Genomic DNA, 22,896 nt, shown 5'->3' on the forward strand with positions numbered 1-22,896 from the left:
TAGAAGGCACTCTGAATTATGAAATGTACAATAAATACGGTATTTCTTCCATACTATTTAGCACATTGTGGAACAAATATATAAAGGCAGACGCCAGTTTATAGTGGCCACTTATATTGTACCTTTGATTTAACCCCTTCCACGCTCATGACGAGCTGGGCTCGTCATGGCGTAGCCTCCTCGCACGCTGATGACGAGCCCAGCTCGTCACGTAAAGTGCGATTTAAAAAAACTCAGCACAGGAGCGGAATTGCGCTAGCGCGCATGCGGTTAAATAAACTGCAAAATGTAGAAGAGCAGCTCTTTAAAAGAAAAAGTAGGCAGAGTATGTTTGATGCCGTAGGGTAATGGAGAAAACAAATTAAACAAAAATAGATTAAAGAAGAAAAGGATAGGAAGACATATGAAGAACAGACTAGTTTACAAAACAAATCAAGAATTACAATTAAAAGCACAAGAAGAGAGTGTAGAAAGTGATGAGAGAAGGGTTAGACTTAAAATGCAAAAAGTAGATATGGCCAGGGCACTTCCTGGTTGCCTGAAAGCTGTGGCAGCAACTGCCATTTCAATCAGACAATCTGCAGGACTTGTACTGGGCCACAAACTGACGGTTTTTGTTCCCCAGTCAGTTGATGTATTATTGAATTGACTAAGCACTTTGTTAGCACCACACATTACACTTAAAAGCTGCCAGACTTTGAATCCGGTACAAAAGGGGGTGGTGATGGACGGAGCATCTGAATCAATCAAACACTCACACCCAGTCAAAAGATCTGGGTTTAATCCATCACCGTTCTTTAGCCCACTCTGCCACCCCAGCTGAGACATGGCTATATGCAAATCAGTCTGACCCTGTGCCTCATGGGAAAAGTCCAGCCCGAACTGCCAAGCCATGTGTTCCCTGGACCAGAAACAAGCTTCCGAGGACCGGTTTCTGGCATTCTAGCCGTCTTCAGCCCGGCTTGCTTGAATCCAGTGGCAAAGTGAGCAAGGGACTCACGTCTGAGCATACCCTGCCACACTTATGGCGGACAAAAGCGGTACAAAAGGGGGTGGTGATGGACGGAGCATCTGAATCAATCTGAATGCTCTGTCGATCACCACCCCCTTTTGTACCGACTTTGAATCCAGCTACTTTGTTGCCATTGAACTCTGAGAAGTCCAGTGATATACAGGACTGTAGAACACACAAAAGGTCGAGTGAACCTGACTGACATGCCCCTGCCTGATGTTCAGGGTGAATTATATGTAGATGGGTCTTGTTTTAAGTTACCAGATGGCACCACAACTGCAGCTTATGCTGTTACCACACTGCTTACAATTGTGGAGACGGCATGGAGAGTTTGTTCAAAATTTTCTGATTGCATTACCACTACCAAAGCGAGTGGCTATTGTCAAATGTAGTGCGCACCAGAAAGTAGTAGATGATATTAATTATCAGATTCCTGATGAGGATGTACATTCTAAAATGGCCCAACATGAGACAGCTATAGCAGAAATAACCGTTGAAAATTTACATTACGATTTCAAAGAAATAATAAACACAGAAGGGAGTTCAAAGAGAAAGATGTCAGATTAATAAAACATGCAGAACATGTCTTATTCAAATTAGAACCAGATGACATGTGTTCAAGAACACCACCAGTTACAGAAATGTTACTAATAATTGGAGATAAACTCAGTAAAGGGTTTTTGATGGAATTGATTGGAAGTCTATGTAACTTTCTGATCACAGGTTCACAGCAAGTAAATGAAAAAATACAGAATAATGGAGGAGAGTAGAAGTATAACTTTTCTAGGTTGTCCTAAGGTACCAAATCCAGCCAATATATTCTTTTTACATTCCATGTGCTGAAGAATGTCTTCCTGTTATTGATTTTTGTCAAGTTCATGTCACAGTGCTATTGCATGAGAATAGTCAGGAATACGGTCAAAAAGAAGATGAATGTCTGGGACACACAATTAGTAAAGGAGCTGAAAGGTGTCACCAGAGAGAGTGGAAATCATTCACCAGATGAATCCACCTCAAATTAAGAAAGAAGTCAGGATGTTTTTTTTAGAAATGGTTGGCTGCTGTAGTGAGTGGTTACCAAACCTTTCCCTAGTGGCTAAGCCTTTACTGAGGCTGACACACAAGGATGTTTCTGATCTGCTTCCATTGGACAACTATTGCACAAAAGCATTCCTAGAGTTGAAAGAGAATAAGTATCGCGCCCCGGCAGTAGGAGTGCAAGTTTATTTAAAAGAAACTACACCATTTGCAGTGAGAGGGAGGGATGGGCTCTCTCAGTGCCGGTACAAAAACATGAATGTGTTCAAAGGTCTGTGACGTATATCTCAATGACCCTTTACCCCAATGTCACAGAAATGCCCAGCTGCCTTAATTTAGTACCTATGGTAAATGTCAGTCACAAAAAAGCCAACAGAAGAGGATAAGTCAAGCTTTAAGAGAACACACACAGTCTGAAGCAGCACTAAAGCAAACTGCACTGGAAAAGCAAAATGTGAAAACGAACTTAGATGAAAGCGGTGTCAAAGAGGTGAATGCAACAGATGCAGCCACTAAAGGAAAAATTAGTGCTGTGGGCCTAAGTGTGGAGGAAGAAAAAAAGCTGGCTGAAAGGGAATCCAAAATCTCTGTAGTGGTCCCTTGAAAAATCATTTGCACCCATAGCCGAAACGTCTGAAACAAGTATCAATTTATCAATTTACATTTACAAACTGATAAAAGTGAAAATAAAAGTGAAAAGCTTGGATTGAAAACATGCAAAGGATTGATGCTGCTCTGTCAGAGTTTCTCAGCAACCGAGTAGTCAAAATACATGGAAAAAGCCCAGAATGCCACATTGAATGAACTGTGTAATGCAAAGCTTGAATTATATGAGCTACTCTGATGGCAAGCTGATAACAAAGAGTCAAGAAATGCTAAAACAAATAACTGAGAACTGTCAAGAGCTGAAGAGAAAAGAATCTTTGAATGGAAAGAAGAAGATTTGTGGTGCAGAAAACAACTGATACTATCCTTGTGTACATTACTCTGTCCAGTGTTGGAAATAGAATCTGAACTTTCCACCAATTGGCCCAGAAATATTTCTTGAAAAAAAGCAATCTATTTAACGATCCTTCAGGCTGTAGGGGATGAACTTGTGGACGATCTTTCTTGAGTACTTGCTATATGGACTTTATTTTTCATTACCATGGATTTTTTGAACTGCAAGTCTTCAACGATTTTTGTTTTTACTTTTTTTAGCTAGGACTTTGATTGAGGTGAAAATACTGTTTGATTGTTTCAAATGTTTGCTTCCTTTCTGAAATTCCCCATTGACTGATATATGCATTGGACAAACTATAAATATATATATATTTTTTTTTTTTGTGCTGCGTTTTTAAGAGACAATACAGTTAAAGACATTGTTGATTTTTGGATGCCAAACATGAAGGAAGAACGCCTGGATATTCAACACCCTACGTAGATAGAGACTAAACATATATGGACATTCATTTATTTGGTAGCAAGTTTATCTAGTATTATGAGTATTTGTTTAATAGCTTGGTTCCTACATGTGAAATACACTTGTATGCCCAATGTCAACACCTGAACATTATTATTTTGCTCTTTCACTGTTAGATGAGAAACATGGGTTTTCTTACCAGAATAATTCATTTATTCAAATGTTCCATTATAAGCATAGTATTGCTAATATTTTTGATTGCTGGGTTTGTGGATTGTTGCCTGCACACCAGGAAAAAAGGGGAACGTTTCTCACGGCTTGGTTTGGAGTTTTATGGGCAGCACATTAGTAAGATGTTTACCTTTGATACAGGAGGTTTAAATAAAGAGGTAAATATAGAATGTTATACAGATGATGCTGGTATCCCACAGGCAAAAGGATCAGATTTAGAAGTGGAGGAATATTGTGGTCATGGTGATTATATCACTAAGTATGTTAATATGTTCTCTTTTATGCTTTCTGTACTCATGAAGTTTTATGTATCTGGAATATATATTTTTTATTATTTAATTAGACAAAATGTGTTTAGTAGTGCCTAAAAGGAGGGACTGTTGAACGGTAAAAAATGTATTTTGTTAAGTTAGCCTCTACTTCTCTTCCATTTTGTCTACCAGCCCCCATTTTTGTGTTCTGCGGGGACTTTCACGAAGTCAGGAGTTACGTGTTAACAGAAAGCTGGTTGTACTTATAATGCTTGTGTTTCAGAGTAAACAGCCCTGCCAAAGGGCCTACGTGCATAGATGTCTAATCTGTTGGCCCACCAACACCTGTAACCTCCCTTGCCTATCAACAAAGATGACGTAGGTAGGGGTTTATCAGGATTCAAAGGTTCAGCAGGTTAGCAGTATATAAAGGGGTTGTGTGAGCATTATGTAACAGTGATAAAGTGGTTTCAATGTGTTTTACGAGGCACCGAAAAGTATAAATGCCATGTGTGAACTTGTACTTGTTAGCCCCCTCCCTCCGGCACTTGCAGTGTATGGGTAATAGTACTCATCTCATGAGATATAATAAACCTGTGTTTTGTTCCACTCAAGTGTTGATCCTCATTTATTGAACCGGTCGACTAAAGGGTGTCCTTGCACCAGTGAGACTGATAGGAATCTCACTTCTACAAGCAGAGCTTTGCAGACCAGCCTAGCTGTCGCGTTTTAAATTATCTGAAGTCTATGGATTAGGCCCAGCGGCAGGCCCATGTACAGACCGTTGGCGTAATCAAGGTGGAAGGTGACTAACGCATGGACCATGGCCTTGAAGACTGCTTCTGGCAGAAAGTTGATACATTTTCTAATGATTTTAATTTTGGCAAAGCAGTCTGCAGAGACGTTTGAACATGGGTGGCGAAGGACAGGTCTTAACCCCCATCTAACTCCCAGGTTCTTGACTGCGTCCTTTGGTGTGGGGGCGGGTCCTAATTCAGCTGGTCACCATAGATTCACTTGGGGGGTACAGTTTGGATAAATAACAAGACCTCTGTCTTGTTGGGATTAATTTTTAGGAAATTGCGGCTCATCCAGGTTGAGATGTTTTTAAGGCATTCTTTTAGAGGGTAAAAAGTAGATGCGGACACCTCGCTGAAGGTGAACAGCAATTGGGTGTCATCCGCATAGGATGTCACCTTGATCCCCATTTTGGCAATGAGCTTCGCTAGGGGTGTCAAATAGACATTAAAAAGGAGCTGGCTCAGAGCCGATCCATGCGGAACTCCTCAATTGTGAGGTTTAACAGGGAGGTGGGGGTGGATTGGAACCTGTTGTACTCGGTCCTACAGGTATGACTGGATCCAATTCAGTGCCACACCCTGGATGTCAATACAATTAAGGCGATCCAGTAAGATGGTATGGGACATCATGTCAAACGCTGCTGACAGGTCTAAGAGCACCAAACATGGCTTTCGAGCCACAATCCACCGTCCAGCATATGGCATCAGCCATTTCAATCAGTACAGATTCTGTGCTGAATCTAGGACGGAAGCCGGACTGGGATTCATGCAACAGACCATTAGCTTCAATAAAAGCTGCCAGTTGCTGATGAGCTAATACCTCTAGGACTTTAGCAGGGACCGGGAGCAGAGAGATAGGTCTGTAGTTAGTTGTATCTTCAAGGTCAGCGTTAGCTTTCTTAAGTATTGGAAGAAGAAAAGCGTGTTTCCAAGCTGAGGGAAAAATCCCCTGTCTGAGTGAGGAATTCCAAATGGTATTAAGGCGGGGGTTCAGGCACTCCGCCAGAGCACTATATTGTTTAGCTGGCCAGGGGTCGGCCGGCGACATAGATTTGCATTTCTGAAGCTTGGCCATAGATGTTTCCATGTGGATAGGAATAAATTCCGAAAATACTGGCCGAGAGGCATACTCACAGATGTTAGCTGTGGTTGCATCAGAAGGCCGGGGTGCAACTGAGAAGAAAGCATATGCTCTGCTAAGAAATCTCTCTTTTTGTCAACAAGGAGTTTGCTGTATTCTGTAAGTGCTGCTCGATAGCCAGTTTTACTCTCCTGGGAGTAAGATAGTCTCCACTTGCTCTCCAATCTTTTACATTCAGATTTTTTTGCTCCGATCTCGACTGAGAACTAGGGTGTGGAAGGGGAAGATCTACAGGAATTAACCGACCTCTGGGGCGCAATTGAACCCAGGGCATCAATAACCCACGTATTTAGGTTTGTAATGCTGGCATCCAGGTTATGGGAGATGGAGAGCCAATTCCTTCTCAATTCCTTCGATAGGGAAGTAGTCCTTGGTCCCCACTTCAGGAATAGCTAGAAAGGGATCAGGAAATGGTCGGACGAGATCACCGACTCGAGGGTCTGCACGATAATGTCCGATAGATTTGAGCATATGAGGTCTTGTGTATGACCTGCCTTATGCGTCGGAAAAGTGACTCTTTGGATCAAGTTGCAGCCCGCCAGCGCTGCTATAAAATTAACGCTATGTGAGCACGAAGGATCATCCACATGGAGATTAAGATCGCACAATATTGTGAAGTTAGAATAACGTGTGCTGGCCTGGGCGATATAATCAACCAGCCTGAGGGAGGAGCTATGGCCACAATCTGGGGGTCTGTGGAGAAGGATTTCCGAATAAGAGGCAGAGGCGAACAGTTTGATACAAAATGGAAGTCCTTCAATATTCTCTAGGCGGACAGTTTGATACAAAATGGAAGTCCTTCAATATTCTCTATCTGCTCAAAGTTGGAAGTGATGATCTACCAAAGTACTTTATGGATGACTGCTAAACCTCCTCACAATCTGTGGTTAGCACAAATGATGCCATATCCCTGTTGAATGGCTAAGGCAACAGATGGATTAGAGTCTTCCCGTAGCCATGTCTCAGTTAGGATAATTAGGTCCCAGTTATGGTCTACGAGGGATTAGTGTATATCCAGTGCGTGTTTAGGCAGTGACCTACAGTTGATGAGACAGGCTTTTAGCTCCACTGGCCCAGGATATTTAGGAAAGGCTGGGCGCGGACCCTTAAGTTGCCCAAAAACGCCTCTAGTGTGGAGGGGGAACTTACAGCAAGGGCATGAGAAAGACTCCCTTGAATCCCCGAGAGGAGCGAAGGTCTGGGTCTGGCAGAAGGGGGGTCTGAAGGAGAGAAGCTCCTCTCCACTCCACCTGTAAAGGCACTCCCTAGAGTTTTGGAAAGCATAGGACGGGAACAGACGGGCTTGCCTTCGGCGCGCCGGTGCCTTTCTGATCCTGAAATAGTCAGGATCTGTGAAGCAGAGGCGGGAGTCCTGAACGTCCCCCCACCCCTAAGATGACGGCCTGAAATGGCACACAGGAAGTGAGGGGAACCAGAAAGTCCACCCTCCACTCAAACGTCACTGAACCTGCTGCGGTGGAACGGGGAGTTGGCGGCCAAGGTTCAAGAGCCACTGTGCGTCTCTGTAAAAATTACTTATGAGCAGCTAAAATATCTTTAAAAGGTCCAAAATCAACAATTACACAACAAAGCAATTCTCAGCAATTTTCAGCGCAAATAAAGTTAAAACACCTAATGCAGCCTATCTTAAGGACGCAAAGAGATACAGCAGTGTCACACACAACTTCAGCGAACAGACGCCGGACACTCCCTCCCCCCGCCAACGCAGCAAACAAACCAACTATCAGGGCCTGGAATCCCGCCACTGTCGAACACATCACCGCAACCATGAAGAAAACCAACTCAGGAGCCCCACCGGACCTCTGCACACCTCACATATTCCACAGGGCCACTGCCGCCATTGCACCCAAACTAAGACGAGTAGAAACGGGCGGAGGTTAAACCCTCCTCAAGAAACCAACGGCAGACCCAACAGACCTGAAAAACTACCGGCCCATCTCTCTCTTCCCCTTCGTGGCCAAAGTCACTGAGAGACTCCTCACTGCCACGGATGACATCTGCATGCTACTAAACCAGTGACACACTGCGGCCCTCATCCTTCTAGACCTCTCCGCAGCCTTCGACACTGTCTCACATCGCACGATCATAACCAGACTTCACGACGCGAGGATACAAGAACTTGCCCTCGGATCAGTCCCTTCCTCTCCAAACCCACCGATAACCCATGCGGAGTACCCCAAGGATCGTCTCTCAGCCCCACGATTTTCAACATCTACATGGCCCCCCTCGCCGCCATTGTCAGACAGCATGGGCTCAGCATTGTATCCTACGCCGACAACACCCAGCTCATTATCTCCCTCTCAAAGAATCCCGAAGACACTAGGCTCTGCTTCCAGGAAGAAATTAAGAACGTGGCAACCTGGATGAAAGACAGCTGTCTGAAGCTTAACTCAGAGAAGACTGAGATCCTCATCCTCTGACCCCGCACCTCTGCCTGGGACAACAGCTGGTGGCCCCATCCTCTGGATTCCACCCACCCATACAGACCACGCACGAAACCTCGGCATCATCCTTGACTACTCCCTCTCCATGAACGGCCAGATCAACGACGCCTCTTCCACCTACTTCAACTGCCTGCACATCCTCCGCAAGACCTTTAAATGGATCCCCCCCCTCTCCCCGACTAGAGAAGGACCGTTACCCACGCGCTCATAACTAGCAGATTGGACTACAGCAATGCCCTATATGCCAGAATCAACAGAACTCTTCTCCACAAACAACTCCAAACCATACAGAATGCCACAGCTAGACTTGTCCTCTGGACACCGCATCACGAACACATGACCCAACACCTACGAGACCTGCACTAGCTCCCCGTCGACAAGAGGGTCACCTTCAAACTCCTCACCCAAGCCTACAAATCCCTTTACAACATCGGACCCAAATACCTCAACAACAGAGTATCCTTCCACGTACCCAAGAGAAACCTCCTCTTCGCCAACCTCGCCCTGGCCAAGGTCCCCCGCATCCGCAGGAACAGAACAGGCAGGAGAGCCTTCTCCTACGTCACAGCCAAGACCTGAAATGAGCTAAGGGTGAACATCAGACGCTTCCGAGCCTGCACACGTCCAGGAAGGACCTCTTCGAACGATCCGGAGCTGCACCCCCCCTCCTGCGCCTTGAGACCCTCAGGGGTGAGTAGCGCGCTTTACAAACCCCTGATTGATTGATTGACAAGGTGCTGCCTCTGTCTTACTGTCCATAAATCAACATATTATCTCACATAACACTTCTGAGGTAACCCGATGTACTAAGGTTCTGCCATTAAATGTATTTGCACAGGCAGTTGCTGACCATCTAAATGACTGTCCTGGAATCATGGTCCTTTGACATCGTTTTACCACAGAACTCCTAAGCAATAGCTCATTTTACATACGGTTCAATCCAACATTTCAAACTTCAGAGCGCTACACTGCACTGGAATTATATATAGATAGATAGATAGATAGATAGATAGATAGATAGATAGATAGATAGATAGATAGATAGATAGATAGATAGATAGATAGATAGATAGGACAGAGATTCAGCTATCTTTATAGGGCTATAATTTTCAAGAAGTTTCTGGAGGGACTTCTTGATGTTCCTAGAGGTCATATTTCTTCCTACTTTTGAAATGGTCTGGGAAAGTCTCCCTTTGCTACCAATCATCTCCTACAGCTAAGAAGATTTTGAAATGTGCATTTGGCCTAGTAAACGCTATCATGCATAAAGACCAAGAATATTTAATGTATCAAATGTGTGACTTGTCCACAATTTGAAGCCCTCACATTAATTCCATATTTTTTTAATGAAGTGGCCGTGACATCTCAGGATAGGGATTCGATATAAATTTAGATGTTAAATACCTTATTCAGTAAGAGCAATCACATTCACAATTAATAAAGAAAAGCATGTTGTTCTTACCGTGTAATCGAGAATTGACATAAGGCGGTGAAAGATTGTCGTGAGACCCAAGGTCTCTGCTAGGCATGTGATCATAATGGGCACCATCTCCATAGTTCTGTTAAGGTAACAAGAATAGTAAGATCACAGTCACTGCGTATTACTTGCAAAGAAACCGAGACACATTTTAATTCATCTTCTATGAAGACATTTAATCAACGATTTCTGTATAAGCAGAATGTGCTGATTTGGCAATCAAGGAAATCTTATTCATGTTTTCTGGTACAAAAAAAATATATACATTTTGTGGAAGACTTATTAATATATCGTTCAGAATGCTTTCTTGGATGCAGTTGTTAGCGGACATACAGCACAAACTATGATGTAAGTATTATTAAGGTCTGTTGAAGAGTGGAAGTACTGCTAGACCATGTGGCTGTACATGAGTAGTTTGGCAGCATGTTCAAAGTAAGTAGCATAAATCTGCAAACAAGAATATTTCGGAAGTTGGTGCAGCATACATTATATTCTCCCCCCAGCTTTTCTTTCAATTTTTGTATTGCAATCTAATGCTTTTTTATGATACAGTTTGTAGTTTTGGAGTCAAATCACACATCCATTATCTACTACTGAGGCAGATCTACAGTAAACCCTGCCCTAAACCAGTTGCAGCTTTCACGTTCTTCTAGAAAAGTTTGCACCTTAACACAATTTCTATTATTCTTTTCATCCCTACGGGAGATTATACTCCTTTCCACAGAGAAACTCAAAATGTCCCAATTCATGATAAAATATGAACCAATTTTCTTCAACGTGTGAGCAAACCTTTCTTCCTCTTATAGGTAAACTATCACTTGCTGGCAGTCCATGTTCTCTCGTATGTGACCGTTCGGATTGACACAGAATTTGCTACTGAGAAGAAACAGGACAGTGCATCAATTTGGACTGGTTATTTGGCAGGCACTGGGGCCTACAGAATGGACAACACAGCATCCCCATCAAGAGGTTCCGGTGACAAAATAAATGTCACCAGAAAAACCTATCAGAAAGGGAATTTTAAGAATTTGCTTTGTGTAGAATTGAGACGTTTTTGAAGCTATTGCCTGCAAAATTCAGCTAGCAGTATGTTTAGACTGCAACTAGAATATTCAGATTTTGTTTACCCTTCATGAAGGTGATGCTGAAAAGGCAACCGTGAAGCTCAGCAGCATGGTTTGAGGCCACCCAGAATCTAAATACACTCTCATGCTTTGAAACTAATTAGCTGGAGGGAAATATCCCTTGAATGAAAAGAATAATTCATTAGAATTATGGTAGAGCTACAAATAATGCAAAATAATTCACAAGTATCATCCTTATAAAAACAAAAGCAAAGTGGGTGTGAGCAATAAATTAAAGGTAGTACCATAACATGCACATGTTATGCCTCTTGACATATTGTACTGTGGTCACTATAAACCAATGTCAACTTTAATTTTCTTTATACACGTCGCTCACGTGTGTGTGTATGTGTACACACAGTAAAAACTAAATTTTGAGGAAAACATTGAAGTACACACACTTGAACTTTCCCTTGGGGGATTAAAAAATCACAATAAAAAGTGATAAAATTGCTGCAAATTAAAACCTAAAAAAAAGCTTTAATTCACCAGTGACAGTCTGCTACATGAACACTAATGCTCTCACCATGCACTGTTCAGGATCTCAAACAGGAGATCACTGATGACATCTGAAATGACAGAGGACACCCCAAATGAAATCACTAAAGACATTGTTAATGGTGCAACTTTTGTGGGCAATATGTAAACTTAGAAAATAGTGGCACAAAAATATCAATACATACACAACAAACATTTGTAAAGACATTGTTTGACATCTTTTATCCTCTCATGCCACTCACTAGTACAATCACATGTGGAAAATATGGGCCTGATTTACACTTTGGCAGATGGGTTACTCAGTCACAAGCAATTAGCATAGCAGTAGCATTTATTCAGGGCACAAGTCCTAAAAAAAAGAAGTGGGGGGACGCTGACATCACGACAGGGAGTGACGTCACAAAAGTTGGCTTGCACCATCAGACTTATTGCCTCCCCTCGCTCACCCCTTAGATCGGATTGCATCAGAGAAGCCAGCACGTGTGCAGCGTTCTGAATGAGCTCCGATCTCGCCCCAGAGAGGCCAAAGAGTGAATGTGTGGCTCCATTTGCTCCAGTTATCGAGCTACCGTTAAAATAAGTGGGGGGGACCCTGTCCACCCGCATGGTACCCCGACTCGGGCCCTGCATTTATTACATATATTTATGTACTGAGATTTTATGTGATTTTAATTTTCATCCTTTTAAGATTACATTTTATAATCGAATAAAGATTTTATTTATTCATTCAAGAGCATTATATTCTATGGCACTCAATGAGGAGGGCGGAAAATCTGTCACGTTTATTACGGGATAACCCGCTGCCAACCCCTAAATCATGACCTCGGTTTTTACGTTGTTGGGAATATAGTGTACACCATACCATATAGCCTGCATTGACACTCCACAGTATACTTTTTTTCATTTAGAAGTTTGACGATATACTTATAAGACCTTTTGCAGCACCTGACGTCCATGAGTTTTCAAGCGTTGCATTAGACAACCGATAAACCAGATTTAGCATTACAGTTGGCACCCAATGTCTGCTCACCTTCCTGCCGCATTACAAGTGTTTATAAAGGAACATGCTTCTGTAAAATGGTGGCCCTCATGAAGCACTGGGACTTCCTGATGAGCAACATGCCAACTTTAGAACAATCAAATATATTAACACGTTTACAGAAATATGAAATAGGGAGTTAAGGTTTGCTAATGCGGGCAAATGTCTTGGCAGTGCGTTACCATTTACTGGCAATCCTGCATTCTACTGCACGTGCCCTATGATTACTGCTTAAATAATCGCACAAACATGATAACAGTCAGTTTAAAAGTGTATTAGATAATTATAACAAAAGTAAAAACATACATGCAGCCACCTCCGGGGTGGATGGCCATGCACACTGGCTTGCACACTGCATGACAGCTTCTGAAGAGGAGAGGGAAGAAGGAAGAAAGTTATTAATGTGCAATAGTTAGTTCGTTCAACAGTTAGAAGTTTACATTTGGGGAGGATTTTAACATTGCCGGTAGAAGCAGAATAACACAGGCTCATTTATAAACTTAGTCAACACGAAAGTGCATTTCACTGGCGAAGGAACAGCACAAAGCGCATCCACGCAGGCAACATTCTGTCTTTTGGAATATCAGGTGTTAACAAGTATTGCCGCCGAGCTCAAACTAAATAGGTCTGCGCCTGTACATGCCAGCAGTAACAACTTAGCAATACAACAGTTGGGACAGACTTAAAATTAAATCAATTAATCACAGGAAAAAAGTCTACAGAGGCAAATCAGTTGCTCTTATATAAAACCAAGCTTGCGTTTCTTCCACACACACTGGGGCACTATGCAGTACTCTGCCTGAAGCTCTGATTTGATGATAAGCATTAGTTTACATTCAGAAAGAGGCAAAGCTGCAGATTTGCATGGGCAGTGCACGAACACTAGATTACATTTAACACAACAAAACATGCCAGGTACAAGCTACACAGGAAACCCTTTAGGGTGCCATGTAAGCCTAGGTGAAATTCATGCAATATCCTTTCTGGAAATGTTGCAAAATCCTCAAAAAATTACACATTACTAGAGATGCCTGCGTCAGAATTTTGCAAAACATTTTTATCTAAAATTTGTTGGCAAAAGGATGCATTTTACCCTATAAAGAAAAAGCACAAAATCAACTGTACATCATTGCGTAATTGAGTATCTCAAGAATTTCTCAACAATTTCACTTAACAATCAGAAATTACACCAGGGCCTAGTTCTCCGACCAGATTTTTCATAACGTGTCCTAGTATAATAATACAACAGAAATATGCATTGATAATTGCACCAACTAAACCAATCAAAGCAGGTAAGATTTGCACAAACTTACAAGGGGCGAAAAATTATATTCTGTGAATTCAGTTGGCTCATGTTATTTTTAGGTCTTGGCTAGCGTGGCTGCGCACATCGCAGCTCGCTCAGTGAGATTGAATGTTTTTGAGGGACTTTCAGTCAAGGGCTTCAAGCCCCGCCCCTCTTTTGCATTGGCCGGCGTCACCGTTTCTGCTAAACGGGGGCCAGCCATTGGAAAAGAGGTTTGTATGACGTATACTTTTCTCTTTTTCAGATGGCCCACTTGGACGGGCTCGTCTGCCTTCCTCCCGTTGCAAAAGCTTTCTTATCTTTATGGGGCCATGTGTTTCAAACACATGGCCCCATAAAGACAAGCTCTGCTGCATGTTTTTTTTGCGTGTCGCTTTCACTTTAAAGTGAAAGCGAGATGCAGTGAAACCGAGAAAACAGAAGCAACTGATGTGAGAAGAACATGCATCAAAACTCATGAACAAACTCAGATACGTACTAAGTGATTAAAAATGTTTCTTGAAATCTAATATTTAAAGAAATGCTTACGTTACTAAGTTGCTTAGTCAAAAGAAAAAATGCTACAATTGTCCGTACATTCTATTTATTTTCAGTAAAATAATCCTAAAAAATACTTAGTCCAAGATATGGCCAAGTGCGTGCGGTGGTGCGGGGAGCAGCTACTGGTCTGTGACACATAGACACACATGGACTGTACAGAGTGCACGGGACACGCTACATGTCTGTGAGTATGTGCATTGTGCCTGTCGGTAAGGGTGGCTGCTGCCCTGCGCCACTGAGGCGTCCTGGGAGGTCGAGGGCGAGCAGTACAGTGTAGTAAGTCGAGTATGGGAGGGTGACAGCACTGCACCCCAGGGGCTAATTATAGACTGCGGCTGGACCTATAGATGTTTCAGATGTCCGGGTGCTGGCCAAGTCGTAAGGTTTGAGGCAGATAGGGCAGTGCGTGCGGGTGGGTGCTGCCTGTGCATATGTTGTAAGGTTGGTGGGTGGAGTGCTGGGAATAGAGCGCAAAGGATCAATGGGCTCTGTGTGTAGGCATTCAGTGTGGTCTGTGGAGGGTTTCTGCGTGGTTGAGCTCTATACAGTGTGTATGGAGTGCTCTTGGTGGAGTGGAGGTGTGGTGACTGAGGTTCTGGGGGTACATGAATGTGATCGGTAAGCGAGGCATGCAGCACATGTACTTTTTAGGCAGACAGTGAGTGTTGAGACCCGAGTACTTGCTCGCAATGCTGTGTGTATGAGGAGAAGCAGTGCCGGCGTTGACAGCAATGTGTCGGGTGGCCAGGCTTTGCTGTGTTCCACATGGAGTGTATGTCTGCTGATACTTCTTATATTTCTTTCAGTGTGAGCCAGGGCAAGAATAGCTGTACTCGGACGGAGCTAGGTGTGCAGGATGGAGGTGGGTGGCAGAGCATGTAGTGTGAAGCTTGGAGCGAGAGCGTGTAGTGTGAAGCTGGGCTTGTGTGGTGTTGCTTCAGGGATGCTGGATGTGCGGCTTTTAACGCCCCTCATGTGAAGTTCTGACCGTGCTTTTGCAGGAAGGGCATGGCGTGCTCGGTGTTTGTACATAAAAAGTGCACTTCTCAGCCTCCCCCACAATATTTCCTCTTCTCTTGGGCCGCACGGTGCCCATGGGAGACTCTGGCGTCCTCAGCAGCTGCCCTGAGTGAGGCGGCCCGTGCCCGAAGTGTGCCGGCAACTGTGCTTTGTGCAGGGGGTGACTCCTTCCCGCAGCACAGGGCAAGGACCCCCTCCCTCTCCTGCGGCTGACAGACACGTGCTCATGAGAAGTGGTGTACCTTGTGTTCTCGACCAGGACGGGCACCCCGAAAACGCTCTGCCAAGCATGCATTTTGAGGGAAAGTTTAGGCTCCAGTTACACAAGGTCAACACTGTACTGTCCTGGCCTAGCTCAGCAGCCTGTATTCCCTAGAGTAGACTTACCTTCTGCAGGGGAGGGTGCCAGTTCACAACTAAGATTGATGGTTGATAAGGAGCGTATTTATATTTAACCACATTATGCTATTTATTTCAACTGTCCTGACTTTAGTTTCAAACATGCTTTGAATTTTGTGCTGGTTTGTTGTCTATCCTTTGTTTGTGTCTAGGTATAGTTTTGGTAATAAGTTATTTTGTTAGCCTATTTTTAAGACAGTCTCAAACAAATAAGAATACATTTTAAATCTGAATAAATTATATATTTGTGATTGTTCTAGAATTCTTAATTGTTTTTAGATTGGTCGCTACTAGGCAGATTTTTTAGTATTGTATCCATTGGCGAATACAGAATATGTAATTATTCTTGTCCGCCTTGGGACTTTTCTATCAAAACAAAGTAATACGTTTTCTATACTTTTCATCTCTGGAATGCTACTATTTAGGGCAGATTATTTGAAGTGATTTAAATTTAATCCAAATAGTTACGCATTGATTTGTGTGTTGGGCTTATAGTGTTTGCGCTCTTGTGGGCTGTTTATGTTGGATATAAGAAGTTGCATTTTCCCCAAAACGCCCGCCCCAAGATCTCTAACCCTGAGCGCTGGTTTTGCATCGTGCGTGCGACTTTCCAATCTGGCTTGCCCAAAGCAAGGGTAGCTAAGATACACCAAACATTGCTTTACGTCTCATAAAAAAAAGAAATAAAAATGCAATAGGTCTCCCCTTTCATTAAGTTAAAGCCATTTGCTTTGCTATACAATACCATTAGCAAAGCAAATGGCTTTAACTTAATCAAAGGCGAGACCTATTGCATTTCCAATGCTTGTTTCACTATCAGCTCGTGAAAACGTCAGTGAGGTGTTCCGTGTTTGTGTTCCAAATGTTTGATAGTGCTGTGGGTCAACTGTATGCACTGGAATTTCATAGGGTCATTTTGCACTTTTTCTAATGCCCCATGTCCTTACAACTCGATGGTGTTTTCATTGATTCCCATCTTGCCTGCTACACATTCTCTAACATGCGAAAAACACGGATTTAAAGGAGAAAAAAGCAGCTGAGCTCTCAAACACTATTTCGATCCTATGACCAGAAGCAACCTGCACCAACTGTTCCCCTTTACTCTCCTCCTTCGCCCCAATTGAAAAACACTGATTGGTTTAAAACATTAAGTATGAATACATCTGTGCAGAGTGGCATACGTCCACTACTCTTTGCTGTCACCTATCCTCCCAGGTCTCTCTAAAGCAGAAACAGCTGAGATCATTGTTTTGTCTGCACCGTGGTCTAAAGATCTCACACAACCCACCCACAAGAAGAGCTCAATCCTTGCAGCGGATACTCAAATTGTCGCTTGCAAGGAGAAGTTAATGATTAAAGATAGGGCATAAGCACATGATAGCTGGATTCCTAGCATTCACCTCTACACACTTCCAGATCCCCTTCTAGCCCATCCAACTCACTATGCTGTAGCCACATCCATAGCCCCAGGGTTCTCTAAGCCAAAAGCCCAGCATCACTGGCGTAATGAAAAATGAGGGGGCCTCCCTGCACGGTACGAAGAGGGGCAGCCTTCAGACTCAATCAGGAGCTCTTTGGCGGCCATAGTGCAGCACTGAGGGAGGCCCCTGGAGCTTGGGGCCCCCTGCATTGTAGGGGCTGCGGTGGCCTGTGTTGCGCCCCTGCTCAGCATCTAATTCTAACTCCGACCAAAGGTGGAACCCCCTCCCACCACACTGACTCCCACCAATATCCCTGATTCCACCTCTCCAGTTCTACACAAGGCACCACCTCTGCGAAGCAGCATCATGACAAAAGGAGAGAAACACAACAACTAAATTGCTGGATCTCGTCAATGCAATATCTGTGAACAGGAACAGTCTCAACCTTCAGAGCAGCACCGGACCAGACTCATTACAGAAAATGTGGATTAGGAAGGATTCCGCACCATCATGCCATCATGCCATGAAGCTATTCCACCTGAAAACATCACCATCATCTAAATTGTGCAACAAGATTAGAGGAGACCTAGGAATCACTCGTAACAACTCGCACAAAATATCCAACATCAAAGACTTCATCACAAGCTACTGTGAACCCTTGCTGCTAATATACTGCCCTACTCTGATTTCCGCCCATTTCATCCTTTTCATCTATAGACCGCCTCCTAGAAATAGATATTTTAAGGATTCTTTACTAGACATAAATCACCAAAACTATTTTAAACCACCCCAAAGTATACATCCTAGCAGCGAACATAACACTTAGTTTAAGAAGAAGAATAGAAGAATTTAATGACAAAAGTAATCGTATTCAATCTTGAGGACTTCAACCTCCAGCAAATCATATCTGATCGAACTCACTCTGCCAGTCACACAATGGATGTCAAATCTGCTTTTCCCCACTGTGCCCCACACACACACCTCGGTGACTGACCACTCCCCAGTCATTTGGAGCAATTACACTTATCTAATATACTGACCTACAACAAAACCTCAAAGACAGGGACAGCAATCAACAATCACACAGAGAGATAAAGATAAACTGGACCTCCAAACATTTAACTGCTCCATTGGAAAAAAAACAAGTAAGTGACATCAAGAAGTACACCTTCTACAGCTGGATCTCCCACTGAATTGGACAACCATATACCATTAAACCCACAACCAGGATTGACATCAAGAAGATCATGTAGCTTTATGACAATATCAGAAAAATGAAATCAAAACTCAACGCAAATGGCGGAAATCAGGGGATGAAATAAGACAACCTGATACAGCACCGCTATACCCCAGCCTACAAAGCAGATAATATGCAAATCTTTCTAAAAATACATTGCTTAGAAGACCCCTATAAGCCAAGACTTAACTATTACCTCTGTCCTAGACTTCAGAATGATGAATTACCATTTAAAGTGCCATATTGCATAAACAGAATTCATAACCTGTACACAATGGCACAAAAGTCAGCCTATGGACATTCAGCCCAAGAAAACTGATGTCCCTCTAGTTACCTCAAGAAGTGAGAAATCCAGGGTTAAGTATGGACTCAGATCTTATCAATCATACTACATGCCAACAAAGTCACAAAGCACATCTTCTACCCAATGAAAACTTTGACAGCATCTTCCCAGACGTTGGATACCAAAAAAAAACTAAAAGCTATCTTCAAACTTGTGATTTCCAAGTTTTAATTAACAGACAGTCTATACCTTGGCATGCAGTTTCATTAATCCAAAATGCTGTAGCCAAACTCCTCCTCTGCCTTTATCCTAGAGAACATATGAGGCTAGTCATTGGACAACATGTCTGGCTAACTAACTGGATGATGAATGCTCAAGCCACAGAACCTCAAAATGAAAATGACCTGTTAGAACTGGGGTTTCTGGTAGGCTAGGGTATGCACCAGGCACAACCCACCACTCTAGTTAGGGTAAGGGAGTTACACACCCAAGATAACCCCTGCTCACCCCATCGGTAGCTTGGCAGAGCAGTATGGCTCATCCCAGAGGCAATGTGTAAGCGTCTGCACAACACACACACACCAGTGACACAATAAATACACCACAAAAGAGAATCCACACCAGGTTATGTAAAAATATCTCTTACTAGCAGCCCGTCCCGACGTTGTCCAGGTATGAATTGCTGCCGGCCAGTAGTATATTGGTTTGTAGGATTTCGTTTTGATAGCATTTCTTCTGTGACAGGCCTGTGAAACGCTCCGATTCACAGTGCACTGCTGATGCACTTAAGAGTGTGTGTTCAGTAGTGTGTGAACTCGAGTTTCCCCACTTTATTTTTCCTTGCAATATTATATAGCGTGAACTCGACAACATGGCATGAGCATAATTTACATTACAGAAGAACACATTCATTTGTGGTAGGCACGGGGAGACAAAGCGATTTGCCTGAAATCACTCATATGAATTATAATATGAAATAGTATTTTGTTTATGTTGATTGTATCACGTGACATGTTGATTTACTTTATTAACAAAGATGAAATGCACAAAGTTTGCCCGTGACGAAGGAGTGATCCCCTCCGAAACGCGTAGGACGTTGTGTCTGCAATAAATCTGCACTTGAATAGAGGCCACGGCTCCTGTGTGATTCCTTTTGTCCAATCTTGGAAGGATTGCGCCGGATTGTACGTGTGAAAAAAAAAAAAAAAATATATATATATATATATATATATATATATATATATAAAATCAATCCCAGAAGTTCCAACACGGTACCACACGCTCTCCAGGACCCAAACACAATGCAAAGCCAGCAGAGTCCAAGGGTGTTTATTAACACCTACGTGTTAATAAACACCCTTGGACTCTGCTGGCTTTGCGTTGTGTTTGGGTCCCTGAGAGCGTGTGGTACCGTGTTGGAACATTTGGGATAATTGGATTACCGGAGTGCTCGGCCGGTGTACACGTCACCTCCCTCGGGGCCACTGCAACCCACAGAGCAACATTTTGTGAGGAAAGATATATATATATATATATTACATACTGGCGGTCGCCAGTAGGTATATATAGTTAGGACTTATTTACAATAGGAAATCCCCAACATTCTATTGGGAATAACTTTGGCGCCGATTGAGGAATCTGCGTGTAATTTTCTTTAAAATTGCTTCGCTCTGCTCCGCTCCTTCCCTGAAAGTTTCGGTGGGATTCGTCAAGCGGGGGCCGAGAAAAAAGGGGGGTCCCAAAACGTGTTTTCCCCATGTTAATTTCCATAGGGACCTTTAGACACGGCTACAGCCCGAACGGCTGAATGGAATTACACCAAACTTGGCAAAATGGTAGGGCCTGGTATGCAGATGTGCCTTTGCTATGTGTGGTGAAAATCCCTCCAGTAGTTCTTGAGAAAATTGAATTTGAAATTTTTCAAATGGCATTTTCTATGGGACATTTAGACACGGCTACAGCCCGAACGGCTGAACGGAATTACACCAAACTTGGCAAAATGGTAGGGACAGGTATGCAGTAGTGCCTTTTCTATATTTGGTGAAAATCCCTCCAATAGTTGTTGAGAAAATGTAACTTGAGCAAATTATATATCTATACGCGCTCACCGGACGCGTACCGTACGCATTCGTGCGCGTACCCTTACGTGCGCGAGAGAGTTTCTGATTGGCTGGCAGTCGACTGTCAACATTCCAAACCAGGAAGTGTTGGCCACCTTCTTGTTTTTCAGGAGAACTGAGGCACAAGAGAGCCCAAAACAAGAGTGGAAAACACGAAAAGGGGGCAGGATAGAGACCCCCCCAACCCTCTAGCCCTTCTCAGGGGGTCCCCAAAAGGACCCCCAAAGGCCAAAAAAAAAAAAAGAAATTAAAAATCGTGGGGTACGCGCACCGTACGTGTACATTGCGCATACCCCGCGATTTAAAAAAAAATACAACATTTTTTGCACTTGGTGGTCCATCTGGGACCCCCTGAGAAGGGCTAGGGGGTCAGGGGGGTCTCAACCCTGCCCCCTTTTCGTGTTTTCCACTCTTCTCTTGTGCCTCACTTCTCCTGAGAAACAAGATGGCTGCTCAGGTGGTCCCAGAAGGATAATAACATATATAAACGTTATCCGCTAATAGAATTAGCATTTACAAAACCTTTGAAATTTATTGAAAAAAAATATAGGTTTCACGCCTGATATAGTTAGGAAATAGCATTTAAAAAACCTTGCAAATTCACTGAAAAAACCATAGGTTTCAAGCCTTATATAGTTAGGAATTAGCATTTAAAAAACCTTGCAAATTTACTTAAAAAACCATATGTTTCAGGCCTTATATAGTTAGGAATTAGCATTTAAAAAACCTTGCAAATTCACTTAAAAAACCATAGGTTTCAGGCCTTATATAGTTAGGAATTAGCAATTTAAAAACCTTGCAAATTCACTTAACCCTTTCGATGCTCATGACGGACCGGTTCCGTCATGAGCATCGGTTGGGCTGTGCTCATGACGGAACCGTTCCGTCATGACCACACCCATTAACATTGGGCCCCAGCACCGGCGGTAAATCGGGGCAGCACGGATGAGGTTAAAAAACCATAGGTTTCAGGCCTTATATAGTTAGGAATTAGCATTTTAAAAACTATTGAAATTGCTCCTATATAGTTAGTTGTACTAACTATATTTCGCGCACCCGCAATCCACTGTTGATGATGTCACATATTACATCATTCATGACATGGTCAGTGACATCACTGATGACATCACTGATGACATCTCATTTGACATCACTGATCACATCACTGATGATATCATTCATGTGATAATATGATGCACCTCCTCACACTCTAATATAAACTTTGATACACCCAGTGTAAATACAGACTACCATTCTTGAAACCATTGACACACCAATACCAGTTACTACATACGCACTCACTGATTCCTAGGTTCTCCACACACATTCACTCATTCACCCCTAGAATCACTCATACATACAGTCACTCATCAATACAACACTATCATATGCACTCATACACCTATACAGACACTCACACACTGCCACTCATCCATGGAGTTACTCACACACCTAGTCAGTCATGCAAAGAATCAATCACACTTCCCATTTCCTCAACTATACAGTTATACACACAACACCTTACTTATTCAAACATATACTAACACATACTTTCTCTCTTATACAATCACTGATACAAGTACACAATGATCCATACAGCCACTCGCACATTCACTGGCTCTCATGTATAGTCATTTATATATGCCAACTTTCACAAGCACTGTGTTTTACATATGTACTTACTTGGAAATGTAGCACTGAGATATCCATTCACTCACCAACACACCCATGCACACAGTCAACCGCCCATATAGCTGTTTCCACATGCACTCTTGAACTCATACACCTAGTGAATCAACTGCTCACACATCTATGCACAGAGTCACACACCTCCCAGCCACCCACACACACACTCAGTCTCCCATTCAAATACTTGGGCAACCAATCAATAACCCATATAGCCACTCATATAGCTACTGATCAACACATGCAGCAGCTTACACAACAACAGACATAGTGATTGACACATTCAGACAGTTTAGTCACTAACCCATGCATTTAGTAAGACACATTTAATCACTCACTCATACAGTCAGTCACGCACCTACTAAATCCTTCATCCAGACAATTATACATCCACTCATTCTTCAAT

The 22,896-nt window shown here is 43.0% G+C and overlaps 1 protein-coding gene across 22 annotated transcripts in view; it reads right to left on the reverse strand.

The window, feature by feature from the left end:
• Positions 1–22,896, reverse strand: part of TCF4 (transcription factor 4) — an 822,748-nt gene that overhangs the window by 558,306 nt on the left and 241,546 nt on the right. For 16 of the 22 annotated variants that reach the window (XM_086960420.1, XM_086960423.1, XM_086960424.1 and 13 more), the window contains exons 4-5: positions 12,785–12,844; positions 9,803–9,899 (exon numbers count right to left, since the gene is read on the reverse strand). In XM_086960420.1, the coding sequence (XP_086816546.1) occupies positions 9,803–9,899; positions 12,785–12,844 (157 nt within the window). The remainder of the gene's footprint in view (positions 1–9,802; positions 9,900–12,784; positions 12,845–22,896) is intronic. The other 6 variants (XM_086960433.1, XM_086960432.1, XM_086960431.1 and 3 more) reach the window with 1 other exon arrangement.

The sequence above is a fragment of the Lissotriton vulgaris genome, chromosome 3_1 (assembly GCF_964263255.1).
Source record: "Lissotriton vulgaris chromosome 3_1, aLisVul1.2, whole genome shotgun sequence".
Lineage (NCBI taxonomy): Eukaryota > Metazoa > Chordata > Amphibia > Caudata > Salamandridae > Lissotriton > Lissotriton vulgaris.